A 25,758-nucleotide genomic window follows, 5' to 3' on the forward strand; every position below is an offset into this window, starting at 1 on the left:
ACATAATGAATTTTATTTTATTTCATTTTTCTTCATTTCATAAATTTTTTATCACAGTACAAATTATACAATCTCTTCATATCTTTTTTGTTTGACTTCATCTTATTTTTATTCTATCATATCATTCGTCATAATAAAAAGCTTCAATTTTTTTATTTTGTTTAGCTCCACACAGGAAAAATTCATGAACTTATCAAGGATGTACTTGATACTTTTTTATAAACATTTTTTTAATGGAATTATTATCGACTTCATCAATAAATTGAAAAATTTTGTTTTGTCAAATTCATGTAGGAACATGTCGGAAAATTTCTATTTTTGTGATCCCGAGTGACACAAATGAAGAAGGCTCTGCCGCGGAGCCAACAGCTCAGTTAAACCTCTTTAATTAACACCAAATGGAAGTTGCTTGTTTTTGGCAGCCATAGGGACACCAATTAACAATCAGAAGATAGCGATAGAATCAGCTTCAGACGTCAACTGAAAGAGGCCATGGATCAACTTGATCTGCACGGCCAGCGGTAGCCAGTACGATAGAGCTTTAAAAGCTCCTTCATAGGCGTCAACTCGGGGAGGAGACCATGAATCAGAATTTTCTTTGATCTGTACGACATAAGACCCGAGTGACACAAATGAAGAAGGAAGTAAGTATAAAGACGCCAAACGGAGGTTTATCGGAGCTTTTAAAACCCGTGGTGGAGCCTTCTTCATTTGCATCGCTCGAGAGACTCTGCTTAAATCAGACGATACTGAATGAAACTCTTAAATCTGAACAATTTCAAGGTCGTTTCTGTTTACAATTTAATTCAAATCATTCAATTCAACCTTGAAACTTTGAAAATCATTGTGCATGATAAAGTAGTCAATTCACAAAAATACCAACTGAATTACAGAGTCTGGCAGAAAATAAATAAATTTAAACAACAGAAAATATTTTAAAATAAATTATTTGAGGACTCACAGTATTGTTCTTAACTAATAAACATTTTATGTCTTACAAAATAGGAATAAAGTTGACCAGAAATTGACATAAGCTAGATTTTGACTTTATAAAGTGTTATTTGTGAGCATGGCGATAGATTGAAGGATTATAGGATTTATTGAATTTTTGAATATTATGGATGACAGTATGGAGTGGAACATGATGCAATTAGTTGACCTAGATATACCTTGTTATAGAGTTGACATTTTAGGAACTTACTATATAATGTTAAGATTATGACTAAACATAAAGTCGACTATTCGCACCCTGTTCCACCTGGAAGTAGCCGACAGAAGAGAATTTTAGATTTCATAATACCAAAATCTGCATTTGGACCTTAATGAGCGAATTGCTTTCAATTTTCTTTGAATTTAGTCGATTCACCCAATTGATGTCACTTAGTCCTTAGTATTCAGCCATTTCCCATTCCTACGCCGTGATTTCAACAATTAGATGTGCACCGAGATCTTAAAATTACCCAAAACATCAACGTCCTTGAAAATCACTTCCGAATTCCTTAAATTCAATCTTCTAGATAAATCGTAGTCATTCAAGCCATTCTATTCTGATAATTACGCGGTAAATTTGCCATTCAATGAGATATTTCCTCAAAGATTAACAAAAATGCTCGAACCTTCTTCCACCCACTAATACAAATTATTCACAGTTCACTGCTTGAGTAGATCTCCGATTTATTTCGATATAAAATCTCATCAGGCAAATTTAATGTGAGGCATTAGAAGTGTCTTGCTGCTTATCTCATTCTGAGTAATGCAAATTACCAAAAATATTTTATTTTTAGCATCATTACATAAGAATTCCATCTTGTCTTAAAATTAAGATTCATTCACACGACTTATGAGATCATAAATCTTTATTTCCTCGTTTTTAAAGCGTCAGAAGACATCATTACGAGTTATTATGTTGCAATCTGTATAAAAATAATACAGAATGATGAAATTCGATAATGATGTATGGACTTTATTGGAATTGTGTCCTGTGGATGCTTCGAGATTCATTGTACGGAATATTGAGCATGCTCAATTGTTTGGATGTTAATAATAATAAAGTGTCAATTTGATGACTGCAATTTCGTGAGACATGTTGAAGGACATTTTATTTTACATATCCAGGGAACTCAAGACTTCTTCTCCTGTCTTCAATTTATTGCTGCTACAGGATATAGCAGTGGTAGGCAATCTGTGTGCAGCGTAAAATTCTTAGAAATGCTCTGAACCGTGTGTGGTTTCATTCAGAGTTGGTACGACTCTAAAGTGGAGTCGACTCCAATAAAGTCCGGACTTCACTCCAGTGGAACTCAAAAAAAGTGAATTCAGACTCCATAGAGTCTGGTTCTCTGGATTCGGTCCATTTTTACCACTAAGGTTGCGTACCACTGGACAAAAGCATTCCAAACCAATGACGACATTTTGTGCCACAGTCAGTGCATCCTAGTCTTTTTGTGAATGTAGTCACTTGGAAACCACACTGATGGCAAGGCATACAGGAACTAATGACTACACGTTGACTAAACTCAACCCAAATATGATATTTATAATAAATTACTCCTGATGTCACTTGACTGTCAGTTCCAAAATTAAGACATACAATAAAAGTTGTTCATATAATTCCAAATTCACTTCCACCTTCAATCTTACCCCAAAAATACAACAAAGCATAAGACATAAAACCTGTGAGCTTATTTATAGTTACTTATACGTATTCCCATTCTTATCAAAAAACTTTGTTTTTTTAAATTGTACTTCCAAATGCTCACATAAGGATATGAAAAAAAAATACTTGATAAACACCGTACATTTAAGAAATTCGCTTCTTCTTGTTGCTCGTCTTTCATCTTAAAAAAATTAATTCTTTTTTTTTGTGTTCTGATAACATTTTGTTTAGGCTCATTTGGCATCCAGTATTAATTGAGTCTTATTTCTTGGAAATTGTCCTCTTTTTTGTATAAATTGAATTGTTTTTGTTCCTTTTTGATTTACCACACCTCGCATTTTTGTGATGGATTCATCGGTGATCCTAGAATGAGACAAAAATTCAGAAAATTAAGAACTTTATTTAACATAAAAGCCGCAACTCAATTGCCCTTAAATGAGTACTAACTCGAAATGTTACGGTAAAAATGAAAAGAAGTATTTCTCGGTAATTAATTCATAATGGAATCATAAAAAAAACTTTTGAATTGCTTGTCTGTAATAAATTCTAAGAAGCATACGATTTAATCTTTTAAACAGCTTTTAGAACGGCTGTTTTATTTACCAACAAATAAATAAATTAAATAAAGATTTTTATGAACATTCGTGTCGAGAGGATGTGCTTTAATCATTCCGCATAATCATCGGTTTTATTTAATCGTTAATTCCCTAAGGTGGGTTGCAGTTTATGGAAAGAGAAGGGTTCTGAGAATTGTTTTTAATGTGAAACCCTTTGGCTGTGATTTGTGGCTGTTTATTAAGAATTTAAGTTTCCAAATTCAAAGTGAAAGATTTCCATAATATTATGATATGCGGTTAGCAACTTGAAGTTCATATGATTCATGCCCTACTTTTAGTTTGAATAAGAACTATTCAAATTGCTAGAGATCTAATTGTTCATGTTTATCTAAATATACTCAACCCAAGAGAATCTGACTTTGCTCGACCCGAGAGGAACTAACTTTCCTCAACCCAAGATGATCTAACTTTGCTTGACCCGAGAAGCCCTAACTTTGTTCGATTCAAGAGAATCTAATTTTGCTTGACTCGAGAGAACCTTACTTTACTTGAACCGAGAGGATCTAACTTCGCTAGACCCGAGAGGACTTAACTCTACTCGACCCGAGAGGATCTAACTTTACTGCAATCAGAGAGAAGCTTACTTTACTTAACCCGATAGGATCTAATTTTTCTCAACTCGAGAGGATCAAATTCTGCTTCATCCAAGAGGATCTAACTTAACTCAACCCGTCAAGTAACTTAGTATGAGCTAGCTTTATTTGAACCAAGAACATGTCCAAAAACTATATTCGATATCCAAAATTCTTCTAAAAATTCAAATTTCTCAAAAATAATTCCTAACAAATAAAAGAATCACGTGCAACTAATTTAAGTCCAAATCTCTATAAAACTCAAGTGTCTATGAGATTCATCTCATAGAGCCATTAGCAAAAGCACTTCACTCGATTCATAACCTTAGCTAATTATAGCTCTTCTTTCATCTAACAAACATTTTATGACTCAATAACTCACCTATCGGACAATTGAATGTTTCTGAGAACTCTGGAAGATTTGAGAGCGATCCAACGACTCGGAAATTTGGCGGACTATGTGGATCCTTTTCAATTTGTAAACTGATTGTTTCATCTGTAATTGCTGAACACCAGACCTACAAAATACATCATTAAAATCTGTTGCTAATTAAAAAACTGCTTATTATACTTGTGCAAATGAGATGAAAAATAATTGTTCATGGGTCATATTCAATCCCGGCAATGGATGTAGATCGGATGGCCTTAAATTCTTTTTAGAATTCAAAAATGCATGATAAGCTGATTTTAATCCACTGTAGAAAAAATTAAATTAGAAAAAATCATTGAACTATGAAAATTTCAATAATCTACCCATTATCCGCAATGTTTTCTCCAAGGGTTTGCTTTCCATTGAGATTCTTGTCATTAATTTTGTAGTTGCCATACTGTTTGACCTAGAAATGAAAAATACATATGAAAATTAGATTCAGTTCAAATTGAAATAGAAATGCATACAAAGCAATCTGTTCGGTCTTTAAACTTTTTAATAGTTTTGTCGTTCCACCATTGATGCAAATTTCCATATTTGTCGTATTCTCTTCCTTGGTCATCAAATGCATGTGTGATCTGCAAGCAAATTTTTAATTAAAAAACAAGAATTAATTAGGAAGCATATGAACCTTCACCTCATGTCCAACAACGACGCCAATTGCTCCATAATTTAAAGATTTTGGATTTGCTGCGTCGTAAAATGGCGTTTGTAAAATGCCAGCTGGAAAGACAACTTGATTTTTTGTTGGCGTATAATAAGCATTAACTGTCGGCGGTGACATCGACCATCGTGTTTTGTTGACAGGCTGATCTAATCTCTCTAAATTCTTCTTCAAATTGTATGTATTTATCTTTAAATTATTATCAAAATACTGCTTTGGATCAATTTCTAAATCCTTATATTTCTCATCTAATTGCTTTGGATCAAGAATATAATCCGGAAATCCAATCATATCAGATATAGCATCTGCTTTCTCCTCAGCAAGTGTTCGTGTTTCTGGATCCATCCAATTAAGCCTCTTCAAATTTTCTTTAAATGCTGTCCTTATTTCATCAATCATCTCTTCAGCTTGAGGTTTTGAATCACCATGGAATACCTCTCTGACAAACATAGCGCCAATAGCAAATCCGAGGACATTATTTGTATCTGTAACACAATATCTCCATGGCTCTTCCCCACCATCTGAGCCTATTAAAGCTTTACGGAGATTTTTGTAAGCATCACGGAAAGCTTTCGATAAACATGCGGCAAAATTTCTCACCGTTTGCCAAACAAGGTAGTTGTGTAGAGTGCTGAAAAAGCGATGATAAGAAGAATTTTAATGAATAATTAATAATTACATTAGGAATTAATTAACTAAATTTAATTAAAAATCTTGTAAAACAATTGGAAAATGAGCTAAAGTAGGCGAAACTTTTAATTATTTCAATTGGTTTTGTTTAAATTGAATAATTGACGTAATTTTACGACTGAATTAAATTTAAATTGAATTATTCCGCCATTTTGGTTTTTTTCTCTCACTTCGAATCTTTAAATTTAATTTTATTGATTCTTAGAGTGATTTGCTGACTAAATTATTCAAATATCTTTAGTAAAAAGTGGCAAGAACTCAATAAACTTCAAAAATCAATGATATTCTGATTATAATCCTATTTATTCTTTAAAATGTGAAAGGCGTGCAACTACGCTATAAAATTATCCAAATTGTTGCATACCCTTAATTTTAATTACTCAAAAGCATAAATCCCTAATTAAAATGGATTGAGAACATTGTAAATAAATAATCCAGATTACTCACGTTTTTCCCTCATCTGTTTTCGTGTAATTCTCAATAAGTGGTGTGAGATCTTTCAAAAATTTCGGAGCGTACACGACGACCTTCTCCTTTTCTGAAATCTTTCTATTAACTAAGCGAAAAGCATCTTCAAAGTGATTTTGCCAATTGATGAAAGGTGCCGTTTCCTGCAATTCGGTTAATGTCATCAAATTATACAGCGACTCCTCGTCACGCCTCTCTTCGTTTGGAACTGTTATTTCAGCAATTCTGGTCTCTAAATCGATAATGTCCTGCATTTGTTTTTTTGCCGTTGTCTCGTTTTTGGCTCCAAGCAGCATGCTGATTTTTGTCATGTAATCAAGATATGCTACCAATATCTTTTCATGCTGTGCTGTTCGATTAATATAATTATCTCTTGTTGGAAGTGTGAGACCGCCCTGATCAATTTGTATAATATGACGGGATGAGTTCCTATCATCCTCACCAACTGCCCATCCAAACAGTCCGCCCATATTGTATGTATTATGAAGTTTCTGAAGAACCTTTTGTAATGTCCATTTCTTAACACTAAAATTTGGATCCGTTACACTCCATCCACCAATGTCTTTAAGCAATGTTAGCATAGGCTTTGCACCCAATTTCTCCATCGTTTCATCTGTATCAAGACAACTCTCAAAATACTTTTTTGCCTTCTTTTCAGCTGTTGACTTGAAATACGATTCATTTTTCTCGAGGACATTTTTTACGACTAGCTGATTTTGTTGTTCCAATTTTCCAAATGTACCCCACATGGATTTTCCATCTAGTTAGTTTTATAGACACACAAAATTTAATAATTCATTCACAATAAGACATTCCATTCATTCTCACCTGGGATTGGATTATTGCGGATCCATTGATTACACGCATATGCGTAAAAGTCATCACAACTATAACATGAATAGGATGATAATGATTTATGCTTTATTTTGAGTAATTTTCTTCTTGACTTACGGATCAACTTTCTCATCAATTGACTTCAATATATCGTTAGCTGCAAACACACACTGCTTCTCTAAACATGGCATTTCTGTGAAATTGGAAATACGAGAAAAATGTAGGTATTGTATTTTTTATTGTTTGATATTACTGAGAAATCAGCTATTGAATATCATTTCCTGTATACGGAAGGAAAAAGAGGAAAATTGATATTTTCAATATCAACAGCTCTTAAAGCTCTTCCATATTATTCTTTTTTTGTTTTGTTTATGCTCTTGAAAATAGGATTTTGATGTACAAACATTGTCTACGACTTTATAAATTTCAAGAATATTTTGAGTGCTCTTAACTAGAACCAACAATGAAAATTTGATTAAATCAAGGAAAATTGGAATTTTATTTGGAATTCTGCGTCGTAATCAAGTCGTAGTTGAGTGATTTTTAGGAAAGATTCTTTAAATTTTGGTGTATTTTGAAAGCTCAATGTGGTCATATAATTAGGATATAAAGTATATCCTCTAAATCAGTGGTACCAAGGCACACTAATGCACCACCAGAAATGTTTAAAAATCACATGAACCGTCAACCGTGTTCGGATTCGGTCAAGGCTTATCACTAAGGTGTGGCGCAGAAAATAAAGGGCTGTCCACTTCTGCTTTATATATTCAAATATTCTCTTCCATAAGGAATAAGAGTAAGCAAGCCGAGAATTCACTGTTGGAATACTACATACTTAGTAATTTGAACAGCATGGTGTGGCACACTTCAAGATTCTTCATATAAATGGGTCAAAAGCAGTCACTAGCTTAGCTTCAGAACACCTTCATGTCTTGTCGTCAACGTGTTGACATACGAAGGTGCCCTGGTGACTTAATTGTAGTGTTTGGGTAAGGATCTAAAATAGCGATAAGATTTTATACTAAATAAACCTTCAAAATGACCTTCCTACATATTGAATCGAGCAAACTAGTCAATAACATAAATATTTGTAGCTGGAATGAAATCAAGGCCCTGCTTTATTCAAATTCCTTCATAATGCCCAATTATAAGTTGAATGTCATTTAAAACATTAACAACATCAACACTCCAATTCTAATTATCATCTATGCAGGCATACGAGTATTTTGACATAATTTACTGTCAGCAACATCATAATATGTAAGTCATACTAATTTAAATATGTCAGCAAAGACTCTCCCAATATCATTGCCCAAAAGTTTATAGCATTTCAAAAAGCAATTTAAACACAAACGTGTGTAGTCACACGAGCCATTCAAAATGACCCGCATTGAACTTATCATAACACAAAAAGGAAGCATCTGCGTATTATTTACATAGTTATCTTGACGACACATCATTCTGTCCACAAGTTATATTTTATGCTGTAATATTTGATCTTTTGGACTTCCGAAGCAGAGCACAAGAAGCTTTTTGTTAGTTCCTCTTCATGATTCGTTGAATTTATGGAAATTTGAATTTCTCGGAATCATAAAAGCTCTCAAAACCCATAACCCCCATCCTCTCAGCACTAATACATGTACGAATCAAGGATTCAAGGTCAAACATCATCTACTTACCCATATAAGGATGTTGCTTTACATGCAATATTCTGGTCTTTGTTTCTGCTTCTTTTAATGAGACAATAACTAACATGGCACATAATATGGATAATACTAAAGCTATTATTAAAAGATATTTCTCTAATCTACTGCGTCGATGCCATAACGATGCGAATGAGCCCTGCAATTGACACTTTTAGCATACTTGATATTGGCATAATAATAAGGTTTTTAAGTCTTACCCGATTCGCAAATCGTATATGCATATTTGGACTAGTTCGTACATTTAAATGAATTGACCCAATACTACTGGCATCTTCATCTGGAAAGTCAGTTTGTTGTTTATATCGCGTCATCTGCAAATAAAAAATGTGAAAAAATTATGTAGACAATCGGTGCTGATAACGTTCGTTCGACCACTTTAAGGACAGAATGGAGATAAAACAGTGTATTTTTATTGAATATCAATGCCAGAATGACGTAACGGCAAAGTTTTTATAGCACAGTAAAAACTTAATAGCTAAACTTTCTTATTCTTTTGAGAAATGTTAATTAAAATAAAGTGGATATCTATGTATTCAGTCTTATTTCCAGTGAGTAACTTTTCAAACTTAGAAGATTGCATAAAGGATATTTAAATATTTAATGACATTCATCCATTACAACATGATGAATTATTCAAGAAAATTACTAAAGTCTTGAGGCACAAATGTTTTTAAATTTGTTCTTGCATGTTAATGCATTGCTTACTGGAGATTTTATAGATCATTTTGAAAATGGTCACTTGAGAGTACTTTGTCTGGATCAGTGTTGTTCAAACTGTGTGCTGTGGCATTCTAGAGCTGTGGTGGGCCACCATTGTGCCGCGAGACACAACTCTATCTAATCGGTTTCAATCGAAGCTTACCAAAGTGTGCCGCAAAAATAAAAGATTGGTCACCACTGCACTATTGATTTTCGGAAATGCCATGCACTGTTTTGGTCAATATTAGCACCAGGATGTGCTATTGGGAAAAAAAGTTTGAACAACACTGGTATAGTTATACAAGCAGTATGATATACAGAGGAGCCATTAGAGGTCTGCCTCCAGCGGAGACCGGCCTTCAAAAGACTGGTCATTTTCTAGTGGCCTCCATGGAAGCCTGCCAACTCTAATCGCATTGAAAGAATTAATTGGCAGAGTCTAACATGAAGCTGGTCCATATTTATGCGTACATAATAAATAAAATAGCGTTCTAAAGCCGGCATGGAGTCGGATTCGATAAAATCAGGCTCCTAGTCAGAGTCACGCTGGCTGAATGCAACAGTATTTCTGGTTATTGTAGCTGATTTTGTGAAGGGAAATATGTCACAAGTAAAATCAAAAAATTTATGAAAATAACACTAAAGTCCACAATATTCCGAACGGGAAGAAGAATTTTTAGTCCGGATTTGACTTAAGACGTTTCCTATGCATGCAAACAAGGATAGTGTCCAGTTTTACATACCATAATGGTATTTCTGTATCATAAAAGCATCCTCTTTGCTTGCCACGGAAATGAGCTCCAAACACAATGAGTCAAGAAACAGAACTGAATTTATTGCTTATTATTTTTATGATCCACATCCTACATGACCGAATTTACTCACATGCATTATCTAGCAAAATTCCACATAAAAAAGACCGCATTTATACAGAACAGAAATGATTCAATACTTTTTTAAGGCACGCACAATATATCCATGAGAATTGTCTCAGTCACTGTCATAGATCACTCATTCAGAAGTGATTTTACGCTGTATTAAAGTATCAGCAACGCTAATTTGCATAATTGACCAATTTTCATTCTTTCATGCAAGTTTATTGCTCGATTATGATAATAAATGTGATGTAGAAGAGTTATACAGTCAATCAGCTTACATTAAAAGATGAATAGCGCAAATCAACGTCTATTTCATTACAATGACTCTTTCTAACTAAGTATTTAATGCAATTTACACTCTTTTACATTACAAATAAATGCGCACGCGATTCCATTTTTGAGAAATAGAATTTACATATTAATTTAAATAAATACAGAACAATATGTAGACACGAATGAAGGTAATGTGAATACATGATGACGATAAGGAACTGTGAATGTCGGTTGTTTTTTTCTGTTATCAGAGGTTGCCGTTGGGGGAGACAATATTGACTGAACATGAGTAGTATTGCGATATTGGCACTGTAATGTCATGAAACATTTGTTATACATACGTAAAATGTGTTGCAGATTTATAAATAGAAGCAATAATAAAAGGGATCCAAATGGCTTTTAATATTACACATTTTGTGAATTTCTTAGGCTTTGAACCTTTTTTTCTATACTTGAGGATTGTTGAAATTTTACTTCAAGTGGGGAAAGTATTTACGTTGAGGGGGAGGAACAAGAGTTTGGACGTACTGGAATCAATCGAAAAGTTTTGGCATTTGATGGATTATATTTAGAACTGCTTCCTACTATTCTACGCACTGTTCTCTAAAATTAGAATTGACATACTGGCTTAAAAACAAGCAATTGGACATTTGACTCTTGAAATTCGGATCCATGCCATAACTGAATGTCATCCCTCCTAGCAGCAGTGGCGGAGAGACAAGAGTGTCAGCCTACCGATCCTAAACACTTGGGTTCGATCCTAGACAGAGTCTAGTTGAATTTAGTTGCTTTTTCGCTGTTCCAGCCATGTCATTTGTCAAATTGTGGTTAGGTTCATCGTATTTATAATACCCTGAGCCATAAAATGTGCAGAGTTGGGAATCTATCGTCTCTGACTGTCCACCCCTCCTCCTACTCTCAAAACCAACAATAATAAGTGAACAACCCCAAACCCATCTCCATAAAGAACTTAAAGTTTTCAAAAACCATTTACACACAAAACGATACCTGTAAAGTGCTTCTCGCGGCATTCAACATTCAACCATAAAATTCAATTACACAACTTCTTCTCAGAAAATCTTTCTTCTGCCTTGCTAAACATGAAACCAAAGTACAAGGCTGCATGAAGCGATAAACAAATTTTACAACCTTGACAAACATCCATCCAAAGAACTTTTCAACATCAGACGCAAGACACAACAAAAAAAAAGTCATTACATAAAATGTAAAGATTCTAATCAATCAAATTCAAAATTAATTATATGGCTTATCAGCTATGCAATCTACCTAAATCATCTTCAACCTCTGATGAAGTTTTTGATTGTATCGCCTACAGTTACTTCTAAATTTATGATAAAGATAGCCCGAGTGACACAATGTAGGAGTATAGGGTGACTTTCTGTTACTGACACATTCTGTCTTTGTGTCACATTATGTCTCTATGTCACATTCTTTGTATCTTTCACATTCTGTCTTTGTGTCACATTCTGTTTCTGTATCACATTATGTCGCTTTGTCACATTTTGTGTCTCTGTCACATTTTGTCTCTGTGTCACATTCTGTCTCTATGTCACATTCTGTTTCTGTGACATTTTCTTTGTCTGTGTCACATACTGTATCTGTGTTCTTATGGTGACATGGAAGGGTTTGAACAACCAAAAATTGACATTTAAAGCAGTATGCTGCTCGGGTATCGCCTCATTCACTAATGATGTTCAATATTTTGCTAGATAACTCGGATCTAAAGTTGTTTGGTGATCAAGACTTAAATTTGAAAACTACTCTACTTTGTGACAAAGAGAAGACTTTTGATCCATAAAATCTTAACAAAACCCAAATTCTGACAAACGTCATTTTTGAATAAACCCCAAAAAAAGTGAATTAGCATGAAAGAAAATAAATTTTAGGTATTTGAGAGCGAAGTAAGAAGAGAGATAAATGTATAAATATTTACGCATGAAATAGCGGTTAGCTTTGGGAACTTTTAATCTTTAATGCATACATGCGAGCATGAGCGTAAATATATGTAAATAAATAGGTTGATAATGTGAGCACATTCATCGCAAGTATAGAGCAATTTCTTTATTTGTATGATACTAAATTCATTTTTATCATTACTTCCACGGGAGAGCAATTTCACGGCGCCATTAAAATTGAATTGTGTCTCAAGTTTGCATGCACAAAATCACTATTATCAATTTACTTACTGTCAATTTTTGATACACTTTATCCATTATTTAAAGAAAATTTACGTCACTTAAATTAAAATTAATTAAAATATTATTTTTTTCTCCATGCACAACTGCTCGCTAATGTACTACTCAAATGACTAGACGCAAAACTGAATGACACACTGGAGTTGTGTCTCAACAAATGACGCATTTCAATTAAGTCATTTGCAAAATGAAATTGAATTACACACGAGTGAAAACAGTCATTGTGGAGGCAGGGGTGGGGAACTTGTGTGTTGTGGGACACTAGTGCACATTGCTGTGTATGGATTTGGTCGAGGGTTATCTATAAGATGTGCCGCGGGACACAGGTTGCCCTTCATTGTCATGAAATAATGAATAACAAGCAATTTTACATTATCAGGGCTTAAAGCCGACTTGAAATTGATATGAAGTCGACTCAGCTCCTGTTGTCATTTTCATGCAAAATCCAAGTCGACTTAGAACTCTGTAGACTATGACTCCCCATGAACAAAAGTGATTTGTCGTCTAAATCATGATTAATGTTACACAGATAATTGTTTTGTTTTGGTTTTTCTGAATGATTATTTGTTTACATATGAATTGAATAAGTAAGTCAAAGGTTAAAGCAGTTTGAAGTGCTTTAATTCCCATTTGATAATGACATAATTTTTCCATTTAAATTATAAACAAAGTCTTTCGGGGTCAATTAAAAATAGAATATTAATTTATAATAACAGCTTGTAAAATCCCAGTTGAGTTTTTTGTGGATTTTATTTGTTACAGACATTTTTGGAAGTGAGTTTCGAGCCCAACAATTTGCGAGTTTCGAACCCATGTTTGCATGTCATTATGCTTAACCTGACATCATCACTGTTACCCTTAGCACAAAAATTCACACAAAACTTGGAATGTTACTCAATTGTACTCACTTGTTCCTTCATTCCGACCAAATTTTAATCTCAGAATTGCCAAAAAAACCTCAATCAATGTTGACTCCACAAAATCAACTAAAAAAATTCAATTTCTCATTTGTCACATATCAGCCACACATATAGGAACGAATTTTGCACACACTTTTTTATGACATTTTGATACAGTTCAAGAATTATCATCAATGCTAATGATAAGGGCATATTTACAATGTAAATTAAACAGAGAATCGAGAGAGAGAGCTATGAATTTTCAATGTGAATGCCATAAAACTGTTGATTCAATTCCAACTCGCCATAAGCACATTTACCGCCATCTTTTTACATTGTTGAAAATGCAATTATGGAAAATTTATGATTTTGCATTATGGAAAATGAAGAAGAAGTGAAATGGAATAATTGTGTGCCTTTCTCGACTTTAGTCCTGTTATTGAAGCAAGCTGTTAAAGGAAACGACAAATATCCTCTTTAATGATAAACTTCCTGAGTGACTTTCTCATTTATTTATTTTAAGAAAAAAAGTTTGTTAGACTTGCAAATCAGTGAATAAAGCTTTTGAGCAAACTTTATGAAGAGCGAGGCTTTCTGGATCTTCGTAATTGTATACTTTGTGACAAATATTTGCATAGAAGTTGTAATATTGTCAAGATGGTATTTTATAAGCAAATAATGACCTCAGGCGGTGAAATGACATCAGTGGTCGAAATGATAGAGCGTTGGCCTTACGTGCCAAAGGTCCTTGGTTCAATCCCAGGTCATGACTAATTTTTAAAGCTGTTTTTTTCATTTCACTGTTCTAGTTGCGAGCATGGTTTGTGTGTTGGGGGCAGTTTTGAAGTCTTTGGCACTTAATGTTTCTCCACTGTCCGGTAACTAGGTATGCAGAATATACAAGTATCTGGATGATTGTAACTAAGAGCTTTGCAGGATGCATTAGGTCATATGATGTACTCGTGTCCGTGCAACTTGCAGAGCTTGCAAGTGGTTCGAATCCCACTATAAAGTGTAGCTCTAAAGGGTGTGGCACAACAGATTTCTCCAAAAACAAGGCTTTTGACCTTCAAATTCTCCCTTCCTCCCTGCATACACCTCTGCATAAGGACATACTCTATTAAATCACCATAATATTCTCATTAACTTCAAATAATGCCAAAGAATTCTATCAAAAGAGAACATTATGCATCCTTATTGGAATTGGCATTCATTTCTTCGAATATACCTTCATCTTCTTCCTTTCTCTTTAAATTAGAAGCCATTTAAAAATTTGCTTTCCTTATAAACTGATAGCCGTATGTCATTTTAACGACCATAAAGTGGATGTCTCATAAAACAAGAAGGTGATAAAATGACAAATGCAAATTATATTGTTCAAGGTCATTCGTCCTACTAGGAAAGCTATATCTTCTCTCTTTTATATGTTTTAATGAAAATTTAATGAGAGGAATTGGATAGGAATCATTTAATTTATTTCATTTTACTTTGAAAATTACATTAATCGTAAAAAACCCAAAAAGGTACATAAACTTTTTTTTTGTGTTAGACTAACCGAAAGGATGGTTGGATATCAAGCATGAATAATGATTATTTACGTAGGTATAATCAGAAAAGAAATAATTTAAAGCATGATTTATTTCTGTTCATGTTTCATGATTCAATTATGGGGTTATGAAGGTTTGACATTTATCTGGAAGTGACATGTGTTGGAAATGGGGAAAGTTAAGGAGTCAAACTGGAGTGACTCAAGTTTGGACTCAAATTCTATCAAATATAACCTCAGGCTAGACTTAAACCAGCTAGGGACTATATTTTTCATCATCTCTACGGCATGTTGCTGGAGGAATTAATAGACCTTGATGTAGTCCTTCATCAATGACCCGAGTTCGATCCAGGAGAGTGTCTATTCAAAGTCAGACGCTTTTTCACTGTTACAACCATGCAAAGTGTAGTTTAGTGCATTACATTGGAACATCCTGGATCATGAAACTGTGCAGAGTTAAGAATCAATCTACCTCAACACCAAAATTCCAATCATACCAACAAGATGTTCCAATTCAAATCATACTCATCCTTTCCTTGAAAATCACAAGCTAGACATCACTTACAAACAATCCCCAAATTACTTGCCATCCCCTTTTTAAATACAAATTAATTCAGCATTTGTTTAAATTGGCCATAAAAGTTTCTCAATCATCTCAAGTATTCAAAAACATTATGACAAGTCATTCACAACATTGCACAGTCATTATTTAATCGAAATCCAATAACAATAACCAATAATAATACCGTAAACGAATTTATATCCATCAATTAATTAGCTTATCGAACTATGAATTACAAGCACATGAAGATTAAAGGAGATGTGCTTGACGTCGTACTCGAGTGGAAAAAATGAGATGTGAACGGATGATGCCTTTTATCGTCTCTTATTTTTCCATTTTCACACACAATTTTCATTCCTTTGTTTCGCTTTTTTTTACTCTCGATATAACCAAAGTTGTTGTGTTTGGTGTTTGATGACACTTGAGTATTAAAATATGAATAAAGAAATTAGTACTTGTGAAAAAGTTTTCAATAAGCTGAGATTTTTATGGCAGAAAAAGTTTTAAGAATTGAATTTTCATCCAATTTAAGTTGTGCATTAAGAATTTGATGCTGGTGGAGGTTGTAGATAACAACGTGGGTTGGGATACATTAAAAATAAAAGCTTTATTTAAGGTTTTTCAAAGAATTTAGGCTATACATAGAATTTTGATTGAATTGTTACGTTTATACGAGCTGCTACACATTAAAATCCAGTGAATAATTAAAATATGAATTTTTAATGAATGTTTTGGGGATCTTAAAGAAGTACCCACATGCAAACTTTGAAGAGATGTTGACAGCAATTTGCATGTTAGGTAATAGTATTACTGTAAAACATACGCATTAAATTCAATCAGTGAAAGATGAAGGTCCATGTAATTGAGATATCAAGTTCCTTTTGTAAATTGAAATATTCAAAACTAGAGCTCGGAGTCAACTTGGCTCTATATAAATTCAAGAAGTGCTCTCTGCTTAAAACCATTTAGAATTGTCATAGCAAAATGAAATTTAAGACATTGAACCAATTTAAAAATATAACCATCCAATTTTGCCTATGGAATTTAAAGATCTATGCAGGTATTTGTACGTTTTTAAGCTGATTCGACAAGTTTCTTAAAGTAAACGCTTTCGACGATCAATTGCACCATCGCAAAATATTCATAAAATGCGTAAGTAACAACAAAATATCTAACAATAACATCCTTATCAAAATATGTACCTCATAATTCGACACATAATTTCAACATTCAATTGCCTTAATGGTGAAATAGGTAAGATTCTTGGCTCAAATATAGTATGGTAACTCAAAGATTGTCGGTTCAGATCCCAGCCATTTTTCAAATTGATCTTTTTCGGAAGTCTGAATACTTTGACTGTTTAATGCGCGGAGGATGCAACAATCCTTTATATCCCGAACCTAGCAGAAGGTTTTTAAGGAAAGAGCTGTCTTCAGAGATTCCCTACGCGCGGCAATAGTGCCCTCGTGCACCCCAACCAAGGTAGTAAGTAGTAATGCATGGAGATCAAGTCTAATTTAAAGCTCTTGTCAATTTCAGATTAAGAAACAGGTCAGAAACTTTGAAGTGAAGCAGAGAGAACAAAGGGAGAGCTACTAGAATATTCAGTGATTTGGAATATATTGATATAGTTAGTTGACCTGAATTCTTGAAATTTTCAACATTAAAGTTCTACTTTAAAGCAAGTAGTGATGAGCAACCTTTTTCATGCTACAGCACACCTTGGTTGGAAGCCACAATCTGAAACCTGCATGGCATATGGCAGGCAGCTCTTCGTATTTCCAAACTAATTTAATGACACACTAGTGCTTTAGATCTAGGTTGCCCACAACTGCTTTAAAGGCACATTAAAGCTACACCAAAAATACATAAATGTTAATCCTCTTATCATCTTCTATTTCTGAGAAGAAGGACGTAAAATTGAAAAGACAAATATCTCCGATTAACCGTCATCAACTCCCTGACCCAAAAAGCCCAAAAATTACTTTTCTCTTTAAAATGTAATCAAGCTCAAAGGTTCTTTCTTTATTTCCAATTCCTCCTTGTTCACCGATGAATAGTAAAGGAAAAATTGAACATAATGTGATGCCGATTGAGTAATAAAAAATGCTTCTACTATGAAGATGTGGAAAAAAATCGATAAAATTGTAGCAAAAAGGAAGGAAAAAAAATCTTCTTATTCTCATTTTCATTTCACATCCCCAAAAAGGAGCGCAACAAAAAAGGAAGTAAATTCTCCCATCCATATTGTAAGTTAGAATGAAATAAAAAGTGACAATTTGTGATATTAACCTCGAATGTCATGATGATGATATGCACTAAAATTCACAAGTTTTTCAATATCTCTTTTTTATTCGGTGCTGCTTGTTCCTTGTTTGTTTGGCAAAAGAGAGGGAAATTTTTCAAATTTTCAGCTTTTTTCCAGTTTTTTTGTTCACTTAACTACATTTTTATATGCTCAATAAAATCACAATAATTCACTACATGATATGTCCATTAAACGAAATTAAATCCAACAAGTCTTCATTTTGGCAAGCATTTCAGCTTTTCTGTCACAAATTTTTATCATGGATCTTGTATTTTTTTTTTCATGAGAGAATCACGCAAAATGTTTCGTTTTTCACCCTCCGCAGACGAAAATTTGATACATACTGAAAAATGAGATGAGGAGGAAAAAGTCGTGAGATGTAGGAACGGAAGATTTTCCTCTCAGTTAATGTTTTTGTTTTCCTTATTTTTTTTGCTCATCTCGCTCACTAACGATACGCATTAAGAGGGGAAGTCTGTAATCAGTATAGGCAATTTGAGAAGATGTTTCGTATTTTTTGGTAAATGCATTGCGTAATGCTTTGCATTTGTTGTCTCGTTTAATAAATGAAATTATTTGTATACGCAAAATGCATGAGAAATGAGAACATGTCTCTCATCTTCTCTAGCTCTCACGGTTGTCAGAAAGGTAGGATGAGAGAGAATTGTCGTTTGTACGATGTGTCTATCATTATTATTACATACAATTACATAGTATCTTCATTCTATCGTCATTTATCATGAAGAAATATACTTTTTTTTATCACTGCTCGAGGCTGGAATTTTGTAGGAGGAAAATTGACACACTTGGTTCATGATCTGTCAGTCTGTCTAGTTAATAGGCAAAAAGACTGCTTTTAGGTACTATGGTACCATGAATTTTAGGTGCCGTACCATGAAAGAATACTCTTTGTCTCTCAGGGTCTTTTTGTATGTTACCTAACGAGTCATTCGATTTATGAGCAGCTTTAACAGCACAACATAGTCACTTGAACACTGTTATGTCGCCGTGTTAATAATGAACCATTTAAATGTCTCTAGAATGCCCTGTCAGTGTCATGGTAACTATTTTAGAGCTTTATGTCACTTCTCCTTCATCATTGATTGGGTTTCAGACCACTATCCATGTTAGTGTCAAGAGTTCGAATCCTGTCAAGATACATTTGTATTGGAAACCAATTTTAGAATAGTTGGAAGCAGAGCTCGATGTTGACTCGGATTTTGTATGAAAAAGTCAACTTCATACAAAATTTGAGTCTAATTCAAGTTCTGGTTCCAAAAATTCAAACTGACAAGTCGCTGATCATCTGACTCTACAACATGAAAACTGCGCCTACAACTCACACACTCATTAACATCATTACTCATTAATATCTCCGCTCGAGGCAGGATTTTATTTTTTTTTCATGTGTACGACTTTCAATTCGGAAAATTCAATCACGTTCCTGTACTGGATGTCGATATTGCCATAAACATATCTTACTCTCGCGTTCTTATCGTCTCGCTTGCTTCCATATGTTGCGATGTAGAAAATTACAAACATTTTTCATACTTTTTTTCCCCTGCTCATAAGTTAGCGTTACTCAACATCGCTGCGATTTATATGGATTTATGTGAATAACAAGAAAATTATTGATTAAATTGGAAAAGTACATACACTTGAAATTACAAGTCGATTGCAAATTGATGTTTGTGGTTTTAATTATTTTGAAGTGCGCATTGCGATTGGAATTTAGGCAACTAAATTAAAATTGATGCCTTCAAATTGAGTAAGCGGTAAAGATGCGGTGTGTGTGCATCGATAAATTGAAATTTTAGGAAGCTTATCTCAATTCACGAATGTCAATTTTACCAATATCAATTGAACATAACCTCAACTGTTGTAATTATTCGATGAATAGCTGGGGATGGGATTTGAGGTGGTAGGAGGATGAGGATAAGTACGAGAATTTGATGCATTTGCCTTTAGACGTTGCTAGAATATAGAATATTTAAGTTTGCAGCAGTTTTTAGAAATAAAGAATCCAACACAAGGTCATACGATTTACGATCGCATACTCTTACCAATGAGCTATCGGGGGTTGCCTAAAAGCTTGGCAGAAAGTAAATTTTAAGTAGATCAGGCTTCAATTTGTCTGCCGAACTTTATAAACATGAAACTTGTGCAGCAACTTGACATGAAATATCGACTAGACTAGTACGAAGTCACAGCTTGTTCTACTCAAATTTGGAATTATTCTTCATGCAACTCTACTTCTGTTCCTCCAAGAAAAGTTATTAATTATTTCTATCTCTTCCTTTTTCCATACCTTTAGTCTATTCCGGAGCTTGGTCACACAAAACTTCCGGTTAGTGATAAAAACTTTTGCATTTCCTCAGAGATCCTCTCTCTTTAAAAAAGTTCATGCTTCCAATATTCTAAATAATTCAATCTCATTTCTACCTATTTCCGTCCAAAAGTAAACAATATTTTATTTTCCAAGAAAATTTTTCCATTTCCACAACAAAATTCAATAAATTTCACTTCATAGTTTACGCTTAGTTCATTAGAGCTGTGCCACAAGTATTGGATCGTAAATTTTCTTTATCTTAATTTATGGAAAGAAAAAAGTTTTTTTTTGAACAAACAAATTAGAGATGGAATTTAAAGAAAAGAATTGGATGTAATGCTCAGAAACAATAAAATTAAGCATAGATAACAAATAAAGGATTTTAAAGAAAGAATTCTCAACTTTTTGCTGTGATTAATTGCAGTGCAATGAAGCTTTAAGCATTAAATGGAGTAATGGAATTGCATTATGTGATTTAATACAAATTATTATGATTGCTTTACTTAGTCAATATAATAAATAAAAAGCGTGCAATATTTCACAATTGCAGACGATTAATTGGAAATGGGTGTTGGCAGAGTGTAGCTGTACTGAAGTTGAAGCAGAATGAGATTTAGTTTATCGAATCATATGTAGAAGAATCTGGCGGTTAATAAGGAATGTGTTTGTGATAGCTGAACAGATCAATGACTTGTGTCCAAAGAACTCACTCTAAATCTGCATTCCAATCGTGTATCTTTCCAAAAATTAAATTTCCTCTAATTAATAAAGAGATTTTTCAGAAAAAGTATAAATCACGCCACTTAATTAGCTTTGAAGAATCTTTAATCAAACGAATGTTCACATCCAGTCATAAATATTTGAATATTCTTTAGTCAGACCATTAATAAAATTAAATTAACTTCTACACAGCAGGCAAATGAGCTTGAATGCTTTTCTTGCAGCAAAATTTCATTAAAAAATTTCTCTCGTTTGCCTTAAAAATAAAACTAGAAAAGAGTTGATTGAATCTTGCTGCCATAATTCAATTACTCCATAATTTTGTTTATTTCCCTTCTATATCCCCTCTCATGGCATAAGACTTGAGGATGAAATAAAGAAGACAAAAAAAAGTTGTGCATGCATAAATTTTTCTTCTCCTTTTCTTGTGCTTAAAAAAGTTTCAGAAATCCGTAATCATGAGTTACTCAATTTTTCATCTCCGTAAGACTTCTCTTCCTATTATTCTCATCATGATAAATTTATAATACTGCACTTGATGTTTGACTTTTCATAAAATGTTAAGAATGAAGAATTGCTTTAATTTGAAATGTTTTCAAATTGCTTTTTAATACCTTAAATGTTAAGAGTTTGAATTAACATAAGGTAATTATGATGAAATTAAGATTTGTGAATCATAAAAATTTAAGGATTTGCTTTAAATTGGTGGGAAAATCGTTAAAGTTTTAAATTTTAAAATTCAAAAAATTTATTTGATTTTGAATTTTAAAATCAAAAATTCTTAAAATCTTAAATTTAAGAAATGCTTAAATTTTTGAATTTGAAAAATGATAAACTTTTGAAATTCAAAAAATTGCTTAATTCAAAAATGTTTTTAAATCTAATAAATTTTAAATAATTCGCTTAGTTTTAAATTTGATTTTTTTTTTTATAATTTTGAATTTTTCTTTAAAGTTTAAATTTGAAATTTCATTAACTTTAATTTTTCAACTTAGAATTTTAAGATTCTGTTGAATTTTAAATTTGAATCTTGAAATTCTCTTGAATTTTGAACTTGTAAATTCATAAACATTTGAAATTCAAAATTTAAAATTAAATTTGAAAAATTGATTCAATTTTGAATTTTATGAATCTGGAATTCAATAAATTAATTAATTTTAAATTTGAGAAATTCGTCAGTTTTTAAATGTTATTCAATTTTGAATTTCGAGACTTCGTTGAATCTTAAATTTGAAAAGTCATAATTTTAAATTCTTAGAAAATCATTAAATTGTGAATTTAAAAATTAATTAAATTTCAAATTTGTTCAATTCCAAATCAAATCAGTCCAAATTGAATGTTTCCAATACATTATTAAATATCTCAATTTCCCAAATGTCTGACAATCACAAATTAAACCAAAAAATGTTATTCATAAATATTAGAAATGTATATTTATCTCCTCACAGCTAATTTATTCATAAATATTAAGCCATTCTCATTTTGCCAATATCTCCATTAAGTTTATTATGCTTTAATATAATTATTCACATAATTCAATAACATTTTGTGGGGTAATAAAGAAACAGTGTAGGCAGATGTATTTATTTACCAACAATATCGCCATGTCAATGGGAAATTTGACACGAAAATTGAGAGATATGAATTTAATCATAATTTGTTATGTGCTTTATTGTTATTCACTTCATAGAGCTACAATGAAAATTATTCAAGAAATTTTCTACAGCATTTCTGTTGCTTAAAAATCTTTAGAAATTTTTCAAATGGAAATTATTTTTCATATTTATTCATAATAAAAGTGATTTAGAGACAGGCACGAGCAAAAAAATTCGTAATTAAAAATAGCCTGTGGTTACGTGCCTTGAATATTTGTTGCATTTGATGTTTTTAATCGAGTATTGGGCTAGACACTAACGAGATCAATAAACATTTCAGAAATGTGACGTGCATTAATTCTTGGAATGGATTGTTTATGATAGCTTGAAGTGCTAATTTTGAGTTTTGACAGAGCAGGTTGAAGTTTTTCATTAGTGGTTATTTATTTATATTGCATTCAATTGAGCAGAGCTCCTTGTTTACTCAGTTTTTGTATGAAAAAGTCAATCCAAGTTTGACTTCATGCGAAATTTGAGTCGCCCTTTAATCAAGTATGGAGTTTTCCCGACTAGCATAATATATTCAGTAGAGCACCGCTACGTGGTCGTGTTGCTCTAGAGCTCAAGTTGCCCAAGACAGCAACATATTGGCTGATTTCGATCAATATCTTCTGCGCGTGCAAGAATGCGGTTCGACGCATCGTGCTGCTCGGGTTCTTTATCTTAGTTGATAATAATATTGATTTACTGCCAGATGTATATTGGTGACATGATTTTGACGAATGTAAAAATGTGTCAAATTATTTGGTAAATGTAATATTACTGGAAGTATTTTTTCAACAATTAGAACTTAAGTATCAATTCCTGGATATATTGCTATCGCAGACATTTTTTCAAATTTATCAAAGATTTATCTAGGTCAATGTTGTCCAAACTGTAAGCCGCGGCACTCTGAAGTGTCATAAAACAAGCCCAGGGTCTAATTTATCTGGTGTTGTTTATCGGTATGGTACGGTTTAGGTGAATCACTGGTACGGTATAGGTAAACCATTTGACACTGATGAAAGTGTACCATTGTACCGTACTGGTACCAATACTTTACAGCATCATACCATCACAGGAGAAATCTTCCATAGGTTTGCCGTAAAATATTTCAACAACCAAAATATGTTATGTGTCACAAAAGTTTGGACAACACTGATCTAGATACCCAAACTCTAACAAGCAAAGAGCATGCTTTCATGATACAGAAATACCATTATGGAACCTAAAAGCAGTCTCTTTGTCTATTAAGGAAAACGAACAACAAGATGACAAAATATTCATGAACCATCATCATTCTTCCTAATTGTAAAGCAGCAACAAAGAATGTCGCTGTAAAAATTCCCACAAAAAATTCAATCAAAATTCAAAGAATTTCCATTAATATTTGATCAAAGAGAGAGAACGGCACGAAGAAATAATATTATTATCTTAAATGACGTCTTACATGCTGTTTCTTTAATTATGAGATGCACGAGACTCAATAGCAAATTATTAACAAAAAGAATTGCTTGTTTATATTAAAAAATTCAAAAAATTTCATTTCACAAAAATATTGTGCTTAGCTTTTCAACAGCTCGCATCACTTTTTCTTGCTCAGCGTCTCTGTAATTTTCTTCATTCTCATGTATCTTTCCCTCATAATTTTGCTGTCTTGTGTGACTTACGATGTGAATTTTTCTTCTCTTTTTTTCTCCATCACAATTTATTTTCATAATCGATTTTACGACGCTGAAAATTTGTTACTGCTTAATATTTCCTTAACGCCTTGTGTCGATAATATTAAATTATCGTGGAGAGTAAGGCACACACATGTGATTTACATGATTCCCATCATAAAAAGTTGAGATTATTTTTTCCGACATGGGATTAAAGTGAGGAGTGGAAAATTTTTATAAAATGTTGTGGAAAAATCGATAAATGAATGATGTTGGATATGACCATAAAGGCTCTCTGTCTCTACTCACCCTTGACAAGTTCAATCTCACTTTAAATTCACTTTAAAGTTCACTTTTTGTGCTACACAAAAGAATCTTTTTTTTATTTTTTTGGGAAAATTTTACGGATGAAAATTTTTGTGACTTTATGAAAGGATTGATGCTACACGAATGAGAAAAATGAAAAATTTTCTTGTACAATTTTCCTCTCTCGCTCAATTTTTTCTTTTTTCGAGGTTTTTGTTTACTCATAAAATGAGTAAATAGAAGGAAAGTGTGTCGAATCTGCGCAGTGAGAAGAACTCACAAATATCATTTATAATTTGAGTCTGGACTGCTTTTCGTGATGATTTGAATTTAATTTTCCACCGTGGACAGGAAGAATTAATGCGTAAATCATTATCCGCTTGTTGCTTTGATTTCGCTTATCGATGCATTTCATCTGTTATAATAAAAATGGCGAAATTTATTTTTTTATAGCTTCAAAAGAACTTTTAAAATTGTTGGAAATAATTTGATATGGCGAGCAACTGTCTTAAAGAGAATTTTTTATGTGGCACGCAACAGTTGCAAGGTGACGACGCTACTGTTATATGGATGATAGTTTTATACGGCATTAAAGTTGTAGGCTAGTAATTATTTTGTATGACGGACAACAGTTGCAAGGACAATAATTTACAGATGTGCAGTTAATTTTTTGTCTTTCAACTGTTGTAAAAAAAAATTATATGGCACTCAACCTTTTGTCTTAGAATCGTTCTTGTGGCGCGCAACAATTGCAAAAATATCATTGTAATACAACGCGCAACAGTTGAATCAATCATATTTATGTTGCATGAAACTGTTGCGCATAGGATATTATTTTTAAGCAGTAATGCGTTACAGATAACATTTCTTAGTTTATTTTCAATGTCCTTTTGTTTTTCAAAGTCGAAACTAGAACTGTTGGCTATTAATATTTCAAAATTCTGCAATTTTTGCGGTTTTCATGAATCTAATTCCAACAAAATTCTCTAAAAAATTCAGAATTAAAACCGCATTGATGTCACAACATCATTTCGAAGTGAAATGCAATAAACCAAATCCTCATACGGTAAGTAACTTTAAATCTAGTCGG

The 25,758-nt window shown here is 32.9% G+C and overlaps 1 protein-coding gene across 6 annotated transcripts; it reads right to left on the reverse strand.

Moving 5' to 3' along the window:
• Nucleotides 1-644: 644 nt before the first annotated feature.
• On the reverse strand, nucleotides 645-24,806 carry Nep3 (Neprilysin 3). 6 transcript variants are annotated; one of them, XM_070646114.1, is made up of 12 exons: nucleotides 24,672-24,806; nucleotides 8,835-8,948; nucleotides 8,611-8,773; nucleotides 7,049-7,124; nucleotides 6,926-6,984; nucleotides 6,077-6,857; nucleotides 4,913-5,570; nucleotides 4,743-4,853; nucleotides 4,599-4,681; nucleotides 4,417-4,540; nucleotides 4,228-4,363; nucleotides 645-3,019 (listed from the first exon to the last, which is right to left on the reverse strand). In XM_070646114.1, the coding sequence occupies exons 2-12, from the start codon at nucleotides 8,946-8,948 to the stop codon at nucleotides 2,979-2,981; spliced, it is 2,346 nt and encodes a 781-aa protein (XP_070502215.1). In that variant the 5' UTR covers nucleotides 24,672-24,806; the 3' UTR covers nucleotides 645-2,978. The 6 variants fall into 6 exon arrangements, with proteins under 6 accessions (XP_070502215.1, XP_070502211.1, XP_070502212.1 ...); XM_070646110.1 differs by lacking the exon at nucleotides 24,672-24,806 and adding an exon at nucleotides 18,003-18,338; XM_070646111.1 differs by lacking the exon at nucleotides 24,672-24,806 and adding an exon at nucleotides 13,612-13,694.
• Nucleotides 24,807-25,758: the final 952 nt, after the last annotated feature.

Source organism: Chironomus tepperi, unplaced genomic scaffold (genome assembly GCF_022539635.2).
Source record: "Chironomus tepperi strain 1889 unplaced genomic scaffold, CSIRO-AGI_Ctep_v1 contig_359, whole genome shotgun sequence".
NCBI lineage: Eukaryota > Metazoa > Arthropoda > Insecta > Diptera > Chironomidae > Chironomus > Chironomus tepperi.